Raw genomic sequence first — 16,021 nt, 5'->3', positions numbered from 1 at the left:
CCTGCCTCAGCCTCCCGAGTAGCTGGGATTACAAACACCACCACCATGCCTGGCTAATTTTTTATATTTTTAATAAAGACAGGGTCTCACCACATTGGCCAAGCTGGTCTCAAACTCCTGACCTCAGGTGATCTGCCTACCTCGGCCTCCCAAAGTGCTGGGATTACAGGCCAGAGCCACCGCACCCGGCCCACTCATGTCTTATCTTCAAATACTTGAATTAGCCAAGCAGTTGCTAGCTGAGCGTCAGAAAATACTGTATTTAAATGTGGGACAATTTCTTTAATGACTGAGCCATGCCAATGCAATAGGCATACAAAAATATTTTCCGAAAGTACATGGCTAAAATCAACATTTTTTTTTTTTTTTTTTTTTTTTGAGACGGAGTCTCGCTCTGTCGCCCAGGCTGGAGTGCAGTGGCGCGATCTCGGCTCACTGAAAGCTCCGCCTCCCGGGTTCACGCCATTCTCCTGCCTCAGCCTCCCCAGTAGCTGGGACTACAGGCGCCCACAACCGCGCCCGGCTAATTTTTTGTATTTTTAGTAGAGACGGGGTTTCACCGTGGTCTCGATCTCCTGACCTTGTGATCCGCCCGCCTCGGCCTCCCAAAGTGCTGGGATTACAGGCGTGAGCACCGCGCCTGGCTAAAATCAACATTTATAGAGCCCATCTTTCAGTTCAGTTTGTAAAGTACATACAGTAAGAAAAATCAAACAGTATTGGACACTAGATAGCATTTATCCACTAAAAATCACATTTACCATATGAATTTTATTGTAGACATCAGTTAGCCCGTCTTTAACGATCAAATCTTCAAGCTTTACCCCGCCGTATGGTGTTGATCCTCTGTTCATTACATATGGAACATTGGACATGCTCTCCATCCCACCTGCCACCATCACATCCTGTGCAGCAACACCAGAAAAACGCAATGTTAATTCAAACAGTTGCAAACCCATGACATCCTTTATACAGCTGCCACCAAACAAGTATTCTACATGCATTTATTAAACATTTGTTACACAGTGAATACAGGAAGTACCCTCTTTACCACTTCACCCTGATGAAAAGAAGTGGTGTAAAATAACATAATGAGAAGTAAGTTGGCTGTGTGCAGTGGCTCACACCTGTAATCCCAGCACTTTAGGAGGCTGAGGTGGGTGGATCACTTGAGGTCAGGAGTTCAGGATCAGCCTGGCCAACATGGTAAAACCCCATCTCTACTAAAAATACAAAAATTAGGTGGGTGTGATGGTGGGCGCCTGTAATCCCAGCTACTCAGGAGGGCAAGGCAGGAGGATTGCTTGAACCTGGGAGGCAGAGGTTGCTGTGAGCTGAGATTGTGCCACTGCACTCCAGCCTGGGGGGCAGAGCAAGACTCCTCAAAAAAAAAAAAAAAAAAAAATTGGAGGCGGAGGTTGCAGTGAGCTGAGATCGTGGCACTGCACTCCAGCCTGGGCGACAGAGTAAGACTGTCAAAAGAAGTTCACAACCAGACATTAATAAGAATACCAGAAATCTGGCCGGGTGCGGTGTCTCATGCCTGTAATCCCAGCACTTTGGGAGGCCGAGACGGGTGGATCACGAGGTCAGGAGATCGAGACCATCCTAGCTAATTGAGTAAACCCCATCTCTACTCAAAATACAAAAAATTAGTCAGGTGTGGTGACACGCCTGTAGTCCCAGCTACTTGGGAGGCTGAGGCAGGAGAATGGCGTGAACCCAGGAGGCAGAGCTTGCAATGAGCCAAGATTGCACCACTGCACTCCAGCCTGGGTGACAAAGCAAGACTGTCTTAAAAAAAAAAAAAATACCAGAAATCTTTCATGTAAAGCCATCTTCTGAAATTCTTAAGTTTTCTTTTAGACAGGGTCTCGCTCTTGCCCAGGCTGGAGTGCAATGGCATGATCTCAGCTCACTGCAATCTCCGCATTTTGGGCTCAAGTGATCCTCCCACCTCAGCCTCCCAAGTAGCTGGGACTACAGGCATGCACCATCACACCCAGCTAATTTTTGTATAATATTTTTAGTAGAGATGGGGTTTCGCTATGTCACCCAGGCTGGTCTCAAACTCCCAGACTGAAGCGATCTGCCCACCTCGGCCTCCCAAAGTGCTGGGATAACAGGCGTGAGCCACCGTGCCTAACCTGAAATTCTTACCTTCTAACCCTTCATTTCATTCATGCTGCTAAAAACTTAATGTGCTCTAGAAGATTAGAAGTAATCTCAGTTCATGAAAATAATCCTACTTCCTTGACTGAGATCCTCATCATCTCTTTCTGGACAGCTGAAATAATTTTCCACTTGATCTTCTGACATGCAGCCTTTCCACCAAAGCATCATCGACACTCATCTGACTCATTTTGGCTAGAATGTAAGTCTGATCATTTCACACTTTAGAGAACTCAGCATAATATATAAAGCCTTTACAGTATCCCTTCGCTCCCCTTTTTCAGTTTCACGGCCTAACCTATACCCCAGGTCACATGGAACTAGTTAAAGCTCTCCAGAGACACCATGCACATTTCACACACACACCTCTGCACTTTCCCCATCCACCAACATGTAAAACATCTGCGTTTCCTTTAAAACTATTCAGAACACTACTTCATGTCTGCCTTGACCATTTATTTCTATCCTTTCTTGAAACCGTTTCTCTTCCTTTGTGTTCCCCAATTACTATGCAATGCTTTTAATATTATATGTTTATATGTCAAGTCTTCCCACTAGACTATGCTCCTTTGAGGCCAGACACCCTGTCATATTTTTACATCCTTGGCAACTGACATATAGAGGTTTAATAAATATTAATCAACTTATTACTTTTACAAGTCAACAAAAAAATCACTTGCAATATAAGGACTAGTTAAAAACACAGTTTAATATAAAACATTAACGTAAACATAAAGCCAATAATATCTTCTTACAGTCTTTAATCAGGCATACAGACAAGCAAGCTCTATACCAAAGAAACCTAAATATTTTGCCTATTCCGAAATATAGAAATTCTTAACCAGTTCTCATCTAAGTTTTATTCACTTGTACTTTTTACTGGGGTTGATGGCAGTAATAAGTGACAGAAAATAAGGTATCAATTCTTCATTATAAAGCAAAACTGACCGTTTTCCAAGGTCATAAATATTCAAAACAAAGCACTTGCAAGTATGCCTGTAAGTCACTCTATATATTCACAAATGAATAAAATAATATTAAAGTATTTCCATATAGTACAAATGGCATTTGCTAGAGAACCGCAATACATCGATTAAGACAAAATTTTCCATGACAAAGAGTTTTGAAACTAAATCTCGTGACCATTTTTCACCCACTGGTTTGACGAGGGTTTGGTACCACCCAGTGGTGGTGCAGATCCAGACAAGTCACACAACTTTTGGAAAGTATAACTGGTACAACTTTTTATGGAAAGCATTTGCAGATGCCAAAATGTTCAAATCCTGACTCAGCATTTCTTTTAGGCATTTTTCCAACAGAGACCTGCACATGTACAGATTTTTTTAAAATGTTTTGTTTACCACTCTATTTCCAGTGACTGTCACATGGTAGATGCTCAGCCCTGTAACTCTGTGGCTGTCTCAGACACACTGAAAAAAAATCTTCATCTGAAAAATGAAGGGCTCAGATCTGTGAGAATCTTGGTTCTTCTGTGTGTCCAGGTCTCACCTCCTGATATGACAGCATATATTTGCTAAGGAGCCTGTCTCTTGCTTGATCTCAAGTAAAGACAAGATACAGATCAGCAAGGCCAATTAGAAAGCCTGTAGAACTTAAATGAGTTCAGGCATTGTAGAAACTACAAATTAGTCATCAAGCCTGGGCTCAAACAATGATTTGATTCCCAGGGTTAAGCACCTTGTTCTCCTTTATAATGAAAACATTTATAATAAATTCTGGCAAATATAGTATTTATGAATTTTTAGTCACCCAGCCTCAGAAAAAGACCCAAATGCCTGGGCTAAAAACTATTTTTTTTTTTGAGAGTCTTGCTTTGTCTCCCAGGCTGGAGTGCAGTGGTACAATCTCAGCTCACTGCAACCTCTGCCTCCCAGATGCAAGTGACTCTTGTGCCTCAGCTTCCCGAGTAGCTGAGATTACAGGCGCCTGCCACCATGTCCAGCTAATTTTTGTATTTTTCATAGAGATGTGGTTTCACCATGTTGGCCAGGCTGGTCTTGAACCCCGGGCCTCAAGTGATCTGCCCCCAGCCTCCGCCTCCCAAAGTGCTGGGATTACAGGAGTGAGCCACTGCACCCAGGCCTAAAAACAACTTTTTAACACAAGACACTCAGGCTATCTTTTTCTTTTTTAAAGAACAGGGTCTCGCTTGCTATGTTGCCTACACTGGTCTCAAACTCCTGGGATCCTCCTGCCTTGACCTTCCAAAGTGCTGAATTACGGGCATGATACCCAGCCTATGCTATCATTTTGACCATACTTCAGATGGACTTAGCAAATCCAGACACTCTTGAGCGTGTGAGAAAACATAGTAACTTATGAGAAAGAATCTCATTTCTAAAGCATGAATATGCCTAGATTTTTGTGTCTTTTAGCCATAGGTATTACTCTGATTAATAAATGGAAAGGATGGTGTTTCTTACCTGATGTCCACACATAAGACTTTGAGAGGCCATCATGATGGCTTTCATTCCTGAAGCACAAACTTTGTTTATGGTGGTACATGGAGTAGAAATAGGTAAGCCTAAAACCAATATAAGTCACTTTTGAAAAACAGATACTCAAACACAACTGCAGAACTTAATAGAGCATGTTACTATAAACTACAGCATTTCTTCTGCCAATATAACTACAAATTATATAATGCATTTAATATTTAAGCTTCAATAACCTTCATTTTGCCATTTTATACTTTTTTTTTTTGAGACGGAGTCTCACTCTGTCGCCCAGGTTGGAGTGTAATGGTGCAATCTTGGCTCACTGCAACCTCCGCCTTCTGGGTTCAAGCAATTCTCCTGCCTCAGCCTCCCAAGTAGCTGGGATTACAGGCATGCACCACCACACCTGGCTAATTTTTGTATTTTTACTAGAGATGGGGTTTCACCATGTTGGCCAGGATGGTCTCAAACTCTTGACCTCATAATCCACCCACCTCGGCCTCCCAAAGTGCTGGGATTACAGGCGTGAGCCACTGCACCCGACCCCTTTTACACATTTTAAGTATAAAAGCAAAAATGTCTTCCAAGTACCTGCACCCAATACTGCCTGCCTTGCAGGAGCTTGTCCTTCACCTCCTTGTAGAACATTACCCATGTATGCTTCTTTCACTTCTTCTTTTGGAATCCCTTTATTTAAAAAAAAAAAAAAAAAAAAAGACAAAAAGGCATTTAATGATTAGTGGTTACCTAATAAGGTATGTGACATTACACAATAGGAATGGTTTCTTTTTTTTTTTTTTTTTTTTTTTTGTCAGTTTTGAGTTTCAATCTAAACTGTATAGTAGAAAGACTTCTTTGCAAAGGAAAGCAGAAATTGAGGCATTAAGTCATTTCTAAGTGTTACATACATAGTTAATGCAAAATAAATCTTTTCCATGAAATATTTTTGCTCCCTTAACACGAAAAGCAAAGCAACTACTGACCTGCCTTTTCAATGGCTCCCTGAATTGCAATGGAACCAAGCTTAGTGGCTGGCAGCAAGGAAAGGCTGCCTAAAAAAGATCCAATGGGTGTTCTTGTAGCACTTACTATGACCACTTCCTGGCAAGACACAAGATGGTAAAAATTATAGGTATTTTACCCAAATCGTATTTCATTAAACATAATTCATAAATATATTATCAAAAAAACACTTCTATGAATGAGTAGTCATCAAAAATTAAAATAATCTCAATAGTTGAACAGCTGTAAAGATAATCAGTTCAATGCTAGTGCTTTATGATTTAAAACCTTATAGAAACCAACTCTAAAACAGATGTAGATCCTCCCAGTTCTCTACAGGAAGTTTGAGGACAGAAGCTTAAGTTTCCTTTCTATTCCTCAGTCAAAACTCAAGAAATGGTCACTGTACCTTGTTTTTTTGTTTTTGTGTGTTTGTTTTTGAGACAGGGTCTTGCTCAGCTGCCCAGGCTGGAATGCAGTGGCACGATCATAGCTCATTGCAGCCTCAAACTCCCCGGCTCAAACAATCCTTCTGCCTCAGCCTACCAAAGTACTAGGATTAAGGGTATAAGCCACCACACTCAGCCACTTTACTCTTGTTAACTGCATAATAAACAACTCTAACGAAGAGGGTCCCTTACTGAAAGGAACTCTGGCTAGGAATCAAGACCTGTATCCTAGATGGGGCTATACCACTTAACTAGGACACAGCAAGGGCCAGAATTTCTTTTTTTATATATAATTTAAGATGGAGTCTCACTGTGTCACCCAGGCTGGAGTGCAGTAGTATGATCTTGGCTCACTGCAACCTCTGCCTCCTGGGTTCAAGCGATTCTCCTGCCTCAGCCTCCTGAGTAGCTGGGATTACAGGCATCTGCCACCACACCCAGCTAATTTTTGTATTTTTAATAGATAGGGGTTTTGCCATGTTGGCCAGACTGGTCTTGAACTCCTAACTTCAGGTGATCCACCCGCCTTGGCCTCCCAAAGTGCTGGGATCACAGGCATGAGCCACTGTGCCCAGCCAGAACCATAATTTCTTTTTTTTTTAAGACAGAGTTCCGCTCTGTTGCCCAGGCAGGAGTGGGCAGTGAGGCGCCCGAACTCAACTCACCTCCCGGGTTCACATCATTCTCCTGCCTCCGCCTCCTGAGTAGCTGGGACTACAGGTGCCCGCCACCGCGCCCGGCTAATTTTTTATATTTTTAGTAGAGATGGGGTTTCACCATGTAGGATGGTCTCAATCTCCTGACCTCGTGATCCACCCACCTTGGCCTCCCAAACTGCTGGGATTACAGGCGTGAGCCACCCCACCCAGCCCAGAGCCATAATTTCTTAAACAGTAAAACAATAATATGAACATTAAGCAAAAGAAGATAAAAGCTCTCTTGAATACTGTAGAACAGCACTGTGACAGTTCTCTCCTCACACTTGTCTCCCATAGTCTCCTATTAAGTTTAGAGATAAATAACAGAATGGTTGCCTAGATTTTGGTAGAAGATCTTAACTAAGTCACTTTAGTGACCCTTACAGAACAGAGAGGACTCCTCAGAAGGTCCTAGGAGATGTTGTAATGGCCCTCCTTGTCTAATTCCCAGCTGGTCCACTCCCTCTCTTCTAGGATCTTTTATATGGTCTCTGCTTGTACCACACACAATACAATGGGAGTCCCTGTGAGTAACGGAAGAACACTGCCCAGTTCTAGAGGAAATGTTGTTTTGCAGCAGAGTATGAGGAAGCAGCAAACATTGGCAGAGACTAACTGAAATGTTTTTCTATTATAGTCATCTACTTTAACTGAATATTTGAATAGTTAGCTATTCCTAACTGTTGGATAATCCTGCTTTGACTTTCACATATACCCAAATCATAAGTATATGCATTTTTATTGACATTTCCTTTAAATTCTGGAACTTTTAAAGCACAATTTACTTACCTTCAAAGTGGGTTTTGAGACATAACTCCGTTCCACATATCTTATTTCCTGTAATATAAATATAATGTTATAATGTAAAAATTATTAAACTGTCATTTTATATTTCTCAGTGATAAAGTTATAGTGATTTCTTCCTATATCTTTATGCTTTTATTTCCAAGTTTTCTGCAGTCAGAATATATCACTTTTAACAATTAGAAAAAAATGACTGCTTTATAAATAAACTTCTGATTATTCATTGGAAATGTACGTTTTAACTCTTAAGTTTACTATCTTAAAATTTCTAAGTCTTGGCCAGGCGTAGTGGCTCACGCCTGTAATCCTAGCACTTTGGGAGGCCAGGGTGGGTGTGAGTCACCTGAGGTCAGGAGTTCAAGACCAGCCTGGACAACATGGTGAGACCCAGTCTCTACTAAAAATACAAAAGTTAGCCCAGCGTTGTGGCACATGCCTGTAATCCCAGCTACTCCGGAGGCTGAGGCAGGAGAATAGCTTGAACCCAGGAGGCAGAGGCTGCAGTGAGCCAAGATGCCGGCACTGCACTCCAGCCTCAGCAACAGAGCAAGACTCCATCTCAAAAAAAAAAAAAAATTCCAAGTCTTTCTTAAATATAGCTTTCTAAAATGTAGTTTTGAGTTAAAGCTAGGTTCTAAATTATTTAGTCTTAGAATCGCATTCTCATTTCTTTAAGACTGTTTTCAAGTAAAACTTGCTGTTTCTCCCCATCCACTTCCAACAATTGTCTTTGATTTATATGAGGCAAACACATCTCATATAAATATGACCTATAATAGCAGATAAATTATTTCTTAAAAAAGGAAAGAGTAAACATCTTGCCCCTACTACTTCTCAGTTCTTTCCACACTTCTTACAAACAAATGTCAACAGTAGGCTGGGAGAGTGGCTCACGCCTATAATCCCAACACTTTGGAAGGCTGAGGTGGGCGTATGACTTGAGGTCAGGAGTTAGAGTAACTTGAAAAAACTTGGGCGGAGGTCAGGAGATCGTTAACACGGTGAAACCCCGTCTCTACTAAAAAATACAAAAAAAAAAAAAACTAGCCGGGCAAGGTGGCGGGGCCTGGCCAACTTGGCGGAAAAAACCCGGGAGGCCCCAGTGAGATCTCTGCACTCCACTACAAAAGACTCAGTCTCAAAAAAAAAAAAAAAAAAAAAAATTAGCCAGGCATGGTAGCGGGCGCCTGTAATCCCCGCCACTCGGGAGGCTGAGGCAGGAGAATCGCTTGAACCCAGGAGGCGGAGGTTGCAGCAAGCCAAGATCACGCCACTGCACTCCAGCCTAGGAGACAAGAGTGAAACTCCATAATAAATCAATTCTGACAACGCAGGACATAATTCAGAGACCTAACTGATCTGAAATTAGACTATCAGTAACTGGGTGAGATGGCTCATGCCTGTAATCCCAGCACTTTGGGAGGCCAAGAGGAGTGGATCACAAGGACAGCAGTTCAAGACCAATCTGACCAACATGGTGAAACCCCGTCTCTATTAGAAATACAAAAGTTAGCTGGGTGTGGTGGTCCATGCCCGTAAGCCCAGCTAATCAGGAGTCTGAGGCAGGAGAATCACTTGAACCTGGAAGGCAGAGGCAGTAGTGAGCTGAGATCACGCCACTGTACACCAGCCTGGGCGACAGAGTGAGACTCCATCTCAAAAAATGATAATAAATTTTGAAAATAATAATTTAAAGACTTAAAAAAAAAGTTCCTAATTGTAGTAAACATGCCGGTCACTGCCTCTCCAAACACATGTCTTTCTCAAAGGGCAAGCCTAAGTACTTACAAGGTGACTCCCCTGCCTCTGGCCAGAGCTGATGGGATCAGGAATGGAATAGACGCACCCAAGCTAGCACCCTGAGAGACTGGGTCAGTTGGATGACGGTGGGGACTGGGACTGAAAAGTCAAAAGGGCTGGAGCTCACCAGCCAATGCCACAGAAAAGCAGCGGTTAGAACAAAGAGAAAAGCCATGAATATGCTGAGAAGCAAAACAATGGAACATACATACTCAGAGACAGGAGAAATAGACCATGGCACACCACAAGAGGCAAAAGATGGCTTGGTTAGTGATTTTCTGGCTTGGGTTCTGGCAGGGTCAGTTGCACTTTATTTTGTTTAAAAATTTTCATATATAGGCCGGGCGTGGTGGCTCAAGCCTGTAATCCCAGCACTATGGGAGGCCGAGACGGGCAGATCACGAGGTCAGGAGATCGAGGCCATCCTGGCTAACGGTGAAACCCCGTCTCCACTAAAAAATACAAAAAAAAACTAGCCGGGCGAGGTGGCGGGCACCTGTAGTCCCAGCTACTCAGGAGGCTGAGGCAGGAGAATGGCGTAAACCCGGGAGGCGGAGCTTGCAGTGAGCTGAGATCCGGCCACTGCACTCCAGCCTGGGGGACAGAGTGAGACTCCGTCTCAAAAAATAAAAAATTCATATATAGAAGTAAAAAATAAACCAGAACTCCTGGACTCAAGTACTACTCCTGCCTCAGCCTCCCAAGTATCTGCGACTACAGGCATGTGTCCCTGCACCCGGCCAGCTGCACTTTATTTCCTATCCTTGGATGTCCTAGTGCTTGCTCACTGTATCTCTTCAGAAAGTTCCCTTTCTGGAGATTCCTTAAAGAACTAAAACTAGAACTACCATCTGGTCCAGCAATCCCACTACTGGGTATCTACCCAGAGGAAAAGAAGTCATTACACGAAGGCCATGCGCAGCGGCTCACGCCTTTAATCCCAGCACTTTGGGAGGCCAAGGCAGGTGGATAATGAGGTCTGGAGTTCAAGACCAGCCTGGCCAACATGGTGAAACCCCATCTCTACTAAAAATACAAAAATTAGCTGGGCGTGGTGGCGCACGTCTGTAATCCCAGCTACTCATGAAGCTGAAGCAGGAGAATCGCTTGAACCTGAGAGGCAGAGGTTGCAGTGAGCTGAAATCAGGCCACTGCATTCCAACCTGGGTGACAGAGCAAGACTCCATCTCAAAAATAAAGTCATTATATGAAAAAGACACTTGCACACGCATGTTCATAGCAGCACAATTCGCAATTGCAAAAATATGGAACCAGCCCAAATGCCCATCAATCAACAAGTGGATAAAGCAAATGTGGTATATATACCATGGAATACTACTCAGCCATAACAAGGAATGAAATAATGGCATTCACTGCAACCTGGATGGAATTGGAGACTATTATTCTAAGTGAACTAACTCAGGAATGGAAAAACCAAACAGCATATGTTCTCACTCATAAGTGGGAGCTGCGCTATGAGGACACAAAGGCATAAGAATGATACAGTGGACTTAGTGTCTCAGAGGAAAGGGTGGGGATGAGGAATAAAAGACTATACATTGGGGACAGTGTATACTGCTCGGGTGATGGGTGCACCAAAATCTCAGATATCACCACTAAAGAACATATTCATATAATCCAACACCACCTGTTCCCAAAAGCCTATTGAAATAAAAATTAAATTTTAAAAGTCCCCTTTCTACTTAGCTAGTTTGTTCCTTGTTTACTAAGCCACTTATTTCAAGCTTCTGGTCCAGTTTAATGGAAGCTTCCGTGGTTCTCTCCACTTTGCTCTGGATCCCATTTCCAGTTGCCTTTTCAAAGACAGCACAGTTATCCTTTCCCTCTCCTCTACATCATCCATCCCTTTTACCTCTGGATAATTCCATAAGCATACAAACAGGCTCTGATTCCCCCGACCTAAAAAACAAAGTAAAACCAAATAAATGTCTCCTCACCCACATTCCCACTGAGCTTTCACCTCATTTCTTTTTTTCTTTTTGAAAAAAGGCTGGAGTACAGTGGCGCGATCTCAGCTCACTGCAACCTCCACTTGCCAGGTTCAAGCAATTCTTCTGTCTCAGCCTCCCGAGTACCTGGCATTACAGGCATGCACCACCACGCCTGGCTAATTTTTGTGTTTTTAGTAGAGGTGGAGTTGCACCATGTTGGCCAGACTGGTCTTGAACTCCTGACCTCAAGTGATCCGCCTGCCTCAGCCTCCCAAAGTGCTGGGATTACAGGCGTGAGCCACCACGCCTGGCCTCACCTCACATTAGTTCTCTTTGGCAAGAAAGGTTCTCTAGGTTACCTACAATGTCTGTTTGCTTGTCCTCACTTCCTCTTTACAGTTCAACCCACTCAGATCCGGATTTTATTTCTGCCAGTTTACCACGGTTGGTTCTAAGCGACATCAACAATGTCTCTGTGTGGCAAAATCCAACTCACTATAATTGTCTCACTTAACCTTTTAAACACATCAGCAAGACTGGGCTCACCTTTCTTTGAGAAATATGCTGAGCAGTTAAGAGCCTGGGCTTACCAGCTCAGTGTTCTTTGTTTTGTAGAGACAGAGTCCCACTATCTTACCCAGCTGGTCTCAAACTCCTGAGCTCAAGCAATCCTCCTGCGTTGGCCTTCCAAAGTGCTGGGATTACAGGCGTGAGCCACTGTGCCCTGCAAGCTGAGTATTCTTGAGCAAGTTACTCAGACGCACTTACCTTGGTTTTCTCAAATACCCTCCACGGGCTGTTATGAGAATAAAATGAGGTAATATGTATAATCTACTGCAGAAACCCTTCCTTGTCTTGGTTTCCATTACAAACGTGGACTCCTACCTCATTAGTCATATTTACCTCAGTCTCCTTTACTATTTCATCTTCCCCTTTCAACCTCCAAGTGCTCAGTGTCCCAGGGCTTTGTTCCAGGCCTCTTTTAATTTAACTTCACTATCTCCTTAGATAATCATATCCAGTCCCATGGCTTTAAAAAGCATTTATGAGGCCGGGCGTGGTGGCTGGCTCGCACCTGTAATCCCAACACTTTGGGAGGCTGAGGCAGGCGGATCACGAGGTTGGGAGATCGAGACCATCCTCTGGCTAACACAGTGAAACCCTGTCTCTACTAATAATACAAAAACAAAATTAGCCGGGCGTTGGGGCAGGCACCTGTAGTCCCAGCTACTCGGGAGGCTGAGGCAGGAGAATTGCATGAACCCGGGAGGCGGAGCTTGCAGTGAACCAAGATTGCGCCACTGCACTCCAGCCTGGGCAACAGAGCAAGACTCTGTCTCAAAAAACAAAAGCATTTATGTGCTGATGATTTTCCAAATTCCTATCTCCAACCCTGACCTTTCAATTGACCACCAGACTCACACCCAAGCGCCAACCTGGCTGCAGGTGAATGTCTAAATCATAGCTCTCAATTTCCAACACTACAAAACCGGGTAGTGTGGCCGGGTGCAGTGGCCGGGTGCAGTGGCTCACCCCCGTAATCCCAGCACTTTGGGAGGCCGAGGGGGGCAGATCACGACGTCAGGAGTTCCAGACCAGCCTGGCCAACATGGTAAAACCCCGTCTCTACCAAAAATACAAAATAATAGTAATAATAATAATAATTTTAAAAAAAATAAATTAGCAGGGCATGGTGGCACACATCTGTAATCCCAGCTACTCCAGAGGCTGAGGAAAGAGAACTGCTTAAACCCGGGAGGCAGAGGTTGCAGTGAGCCGAGATTGCGCCATTGCACTCCAACCTGGGTGACAAAGCAAGACTCCATCTCAAAAAAAAAAAAAAGAAAAGAAAAAGAAAACCTGTTTGTTCCTGGTATTCTTAGGTGCTCAAGCCAAAATCACCCTTCATCCTTCCCTTTATCACAATCCCGAAAGCCCAGATCTGTCAACAGCGTCCAAAACATAACTAAATTAGTCCACTGCCTCATCTCCACCGCTGCCACCTAGTCCAAGCCACCATCTCTTGTTCGTATTAATGGCCTTCTACCTAGTTCCCTGCCTCCCCTGACACCTCTCTACGGACCATCCACTTTTGAAAATGTAAATCAGATCATATCACTCTACTGCTTAAAATAATTTAATGGCTTTTCATTGCTCTTGGAATTATATCCAAACTCTTTACCTCATCCTACAAGGCCCTGCATGATCTGGCTCTTGGTTTTCTCTCCAAATTTACATCACTCTTGCTCTGTGCCAGCCACTGGCATCTCTTTGTCCTAAACCCTATCCTGATACCTCAGGGTCTCTGCAGTGTGCCTCTGCCAGTCATAGCCTCCTCAGGCTGGGCACGGTGGCTCATACCTGTAATCCCAGCACTTTGGGGAGGCCGAGGCAGGTGGATCACTTGAGATTAGAAGTTTGAGAGCAGCCTGGCCAACATGGTGAAACCCCGTGTCTACTAAAAATACAAAAATTAGCTGGGTGTGGGGGTGGGCACCTGTAGTCCCAGCTACTTGGGAGGTTGAGGTGGGAGAATCGCTTGAATCCAGGAGGCAGATGTTGTAGTGAGCCGAGATCGTGCCACTGCACTCTAGCCCGGGCAACAGAGTGCGATCCTGTCTCCAAAAAAATCAAAAACAAAACAAAAAGCTTCCCCAGCAATCCATGGCTGGCTCATTTTTATTCTTCATGTCTTTTCTAATGACACATTCCCAGAGTGGTCCACGCTAACTACTCTATCTAAAGTTACCCTCTACTTTTTCCTCTCTTTAATATGAATATCTTTATTTCCTTCAAAGCACCTCTCACACTGTAAGTATGTGGTTCACATCTTTGTTTTATTATCCACCCCTCCAACATAATGCAGGCTTCCTGATGGCAGGACGGTGTCTCTTGTTCACTGCTACATCCCTATGACTTAGCGCAGTGCCTAGTGCTCATTAAATATCAGAAATGAATGACAAAATTATAGTATGGTCAGGACACTGAACCATACAGTGTACAATAAATACATGCTGAATGAACACTACCCATTAAGTTTTATCTACATAACACAATTATCTTTCAGGGAGGGCTCTTGTTTGTATTAATGGCCTTCTACCTAGTTCCCTGCCTCCTCTGACGCCTCTCTACAGTCCATCCAGTTTTGAAAATGTAAATCCTCTGCCATGCCAGGCAGAGGTCAGCACTCCTACTGCAACTTCCATAACGCCCATGCACATTCTAACTGTTCCAGAACATATAATTTTGTAACTTTCAGGTGGCTTGATTGTCTCCCTACTAGACTGTGAATTCCAAGAAGAGACTGATTTTATTTATTTTCTATCCCAGTGATGGCAAACAGACTGATTTTATTTATTTTCTATCCCAGTGATGGCAGCAGACATGAAACAAATATTTGAAGACAGTCTGAAACTTACCAATTACTCAGAGAAACAAAATTTCAGCTACAATAAATATGTTATGAAACCAGCAAAACTGATCATGAACTAAAGAGTAACTGAGGGCCTACTTTACATGGGAGAGTCAAAAAAGGCCTTCTAGCAATGTTAGTGGAGCTGAGAAATGAATGTTAAAGAGTCATCCTTGGAAAGATCCAGGAAAAGCACATTTGAGGCATTAGGAACAAGTAGGACAAAGGCCATGAATTAGGAACAAACTTGGCACACATACTAAGTATAGAAAGAAGGGTCCTGTGGCAAAAGCAGAGTGAGCACAGCAACAGCTGAGGTCACAGAGTAAGTAGGGCCCAGCAGATCATGATAAGGGTCTAGATTCTGGCCTGAGGGCAATGACAAGCCACTGAAAGCTTTTATGTTATAAAAAGACCACTCTGGCTGCAGTAGAGAACTGAGAGTACTAGGGTAAGATTAGAAAAAGGGAAGGGGGCCGGGTGTGGTGGCTCACACCTGTAATCCCAGCACTTGAGGAGGCTGCGGTGGGCAGATCATCAGAGGTGGATCACCTGGTGGGCTGGTCAGGAGTTCGAGACCATCCTGGCTAACATGGTGAAACTCTGTCTCTACTAAAAATATAAAAATTAGCAGGCATGATGGCAGGTGCCTGTAATCCCAGCTACTCAGGAGGCTGAGGCAGGAGAACTGCTTGAACCCGGGAGGCAGAGGTTGCAGTGAGCCAAGATTGCGCCCATGGCACTCTAGCCTGGGCAACAAGAGCGATAGTTGATCTCAAAAAATGAAAAAAAGAAAGAAATTAGCAACAGGAAGGAACTAGCATACAGGCTGGTAGGTCAAAGGGAAGAAGCAAGGTTACCAAAGCCAAGGGGTCAGGAACCCAGCAGAAGCAGGAACCACAAGAGAGACAGACACTGCCAGAGACAGACAGACAGACAGACAGAGAAATTATTCTGCCTTCTCCCTTCCTCCTATCTTCCAATCTTCCACCGGTGCCTTGCACCGGTGCCTCACACTGGCTACACCCAGCCAGAAGCCAGCTGACATTGGTCAGCCTACAGTCATGCAGACAGAATAGGGGAGGGGAGAGAAATGAATCTGGGAGCAAATAGGCCCAAGACTGGCACAAGATAGGAAATTTTTTTTTAAGTCTGAGTATTAAAAGAAGCTGAAAACTGGATCAAAACACAAAACAGGAGTTTCAAGGAGGGAGTGGTCAATAGTGTCAAATATAGGATAAAGGTCAAGAAGAAAAAACATGGGCCGAGCACA

The 16,021-nt window shown here is 43.7% G+C and overlaps 3 protein-coding genes across 5 annotated transcripts in view; 2 read left to right on the top strand and 1 right to left on the bottom strand.

The window, feature by feature from the left end:
* ACAT1 (acetyl-CoA acetyltransferase 1) overlaps window positions 1–16,021 on the bottom strand; it is a 976,528-nt gene that overhangs the window by 8,051 nt on the left and 952,456 nt on the right. For 2 of the 3 annotated variants that reach the window (XM_050758706.1, XM_050758704.1), the window contains 5 exons: window positions 7,570–7,617; window positions 5,615–5,732; window positions 5,223–5,318; window positions 4,617–4,717; window positions 762–905 (listed from right to left, as the gene is read on the bottom strand). In XM_050758706.1, the coding sequence (XP_050614663.1) occupies window positions 762–905; window positions 4,617–4,717; window positions 5,223–5,318; window positions 5,615–5,732; window positions 7,570–7,617 (507 nt within the window). Of the gene's footprint in view, window positions 1–761; window positions 906–4,616; window positions 4,718–5,222; window positions 5,319–5,614; window positions 5,733–7,569; window positions 7,618–11,257; window positions 11,282–16,021 lie in introns of those variants that run through there. The other variant, XM_050758707.1, reaches the window with a different exon arrangement.
* Window positions 1–16,021, top strand: part of CWF19L2 (CWF19 like cell cycle control factor 2) — an 808,601-nt gene that overhangs the window by 7,183 nt on the left and 785,397 nt on the right. The window lies entirely within an intron of this gene.
* POGLUT3 (protein O-glucosyltransferase 3) overlaps window positions 1–16,021 on the top strand; it is a 603,612-nt gene that overhangs the window by 336,672 nt on the left and 250,919 nt on the right. The gene's annotated exons all lie outside the window — the stretch shown is intronic.

Source organism: Macaca thibetana, chromosome 14 (genome assembly GCF_024542745.1).
Source record: "Macaca thibetana thibetana isolate TM-01 chromosome 14, ASM2454274v1, whole genome shotgun sequence".
NCBI classification, from domain to species: Eukaryota; Metazoa; Chordata; class Mammalia; order Primates; family Cercopithecidae; genus Macaca; species Macaca thibetana.
The sequence above is the reverse complement of the archived record's forward strand: the minus strand, read 5'-3'. Positions and strand labels throughout refer to the sequence as shown.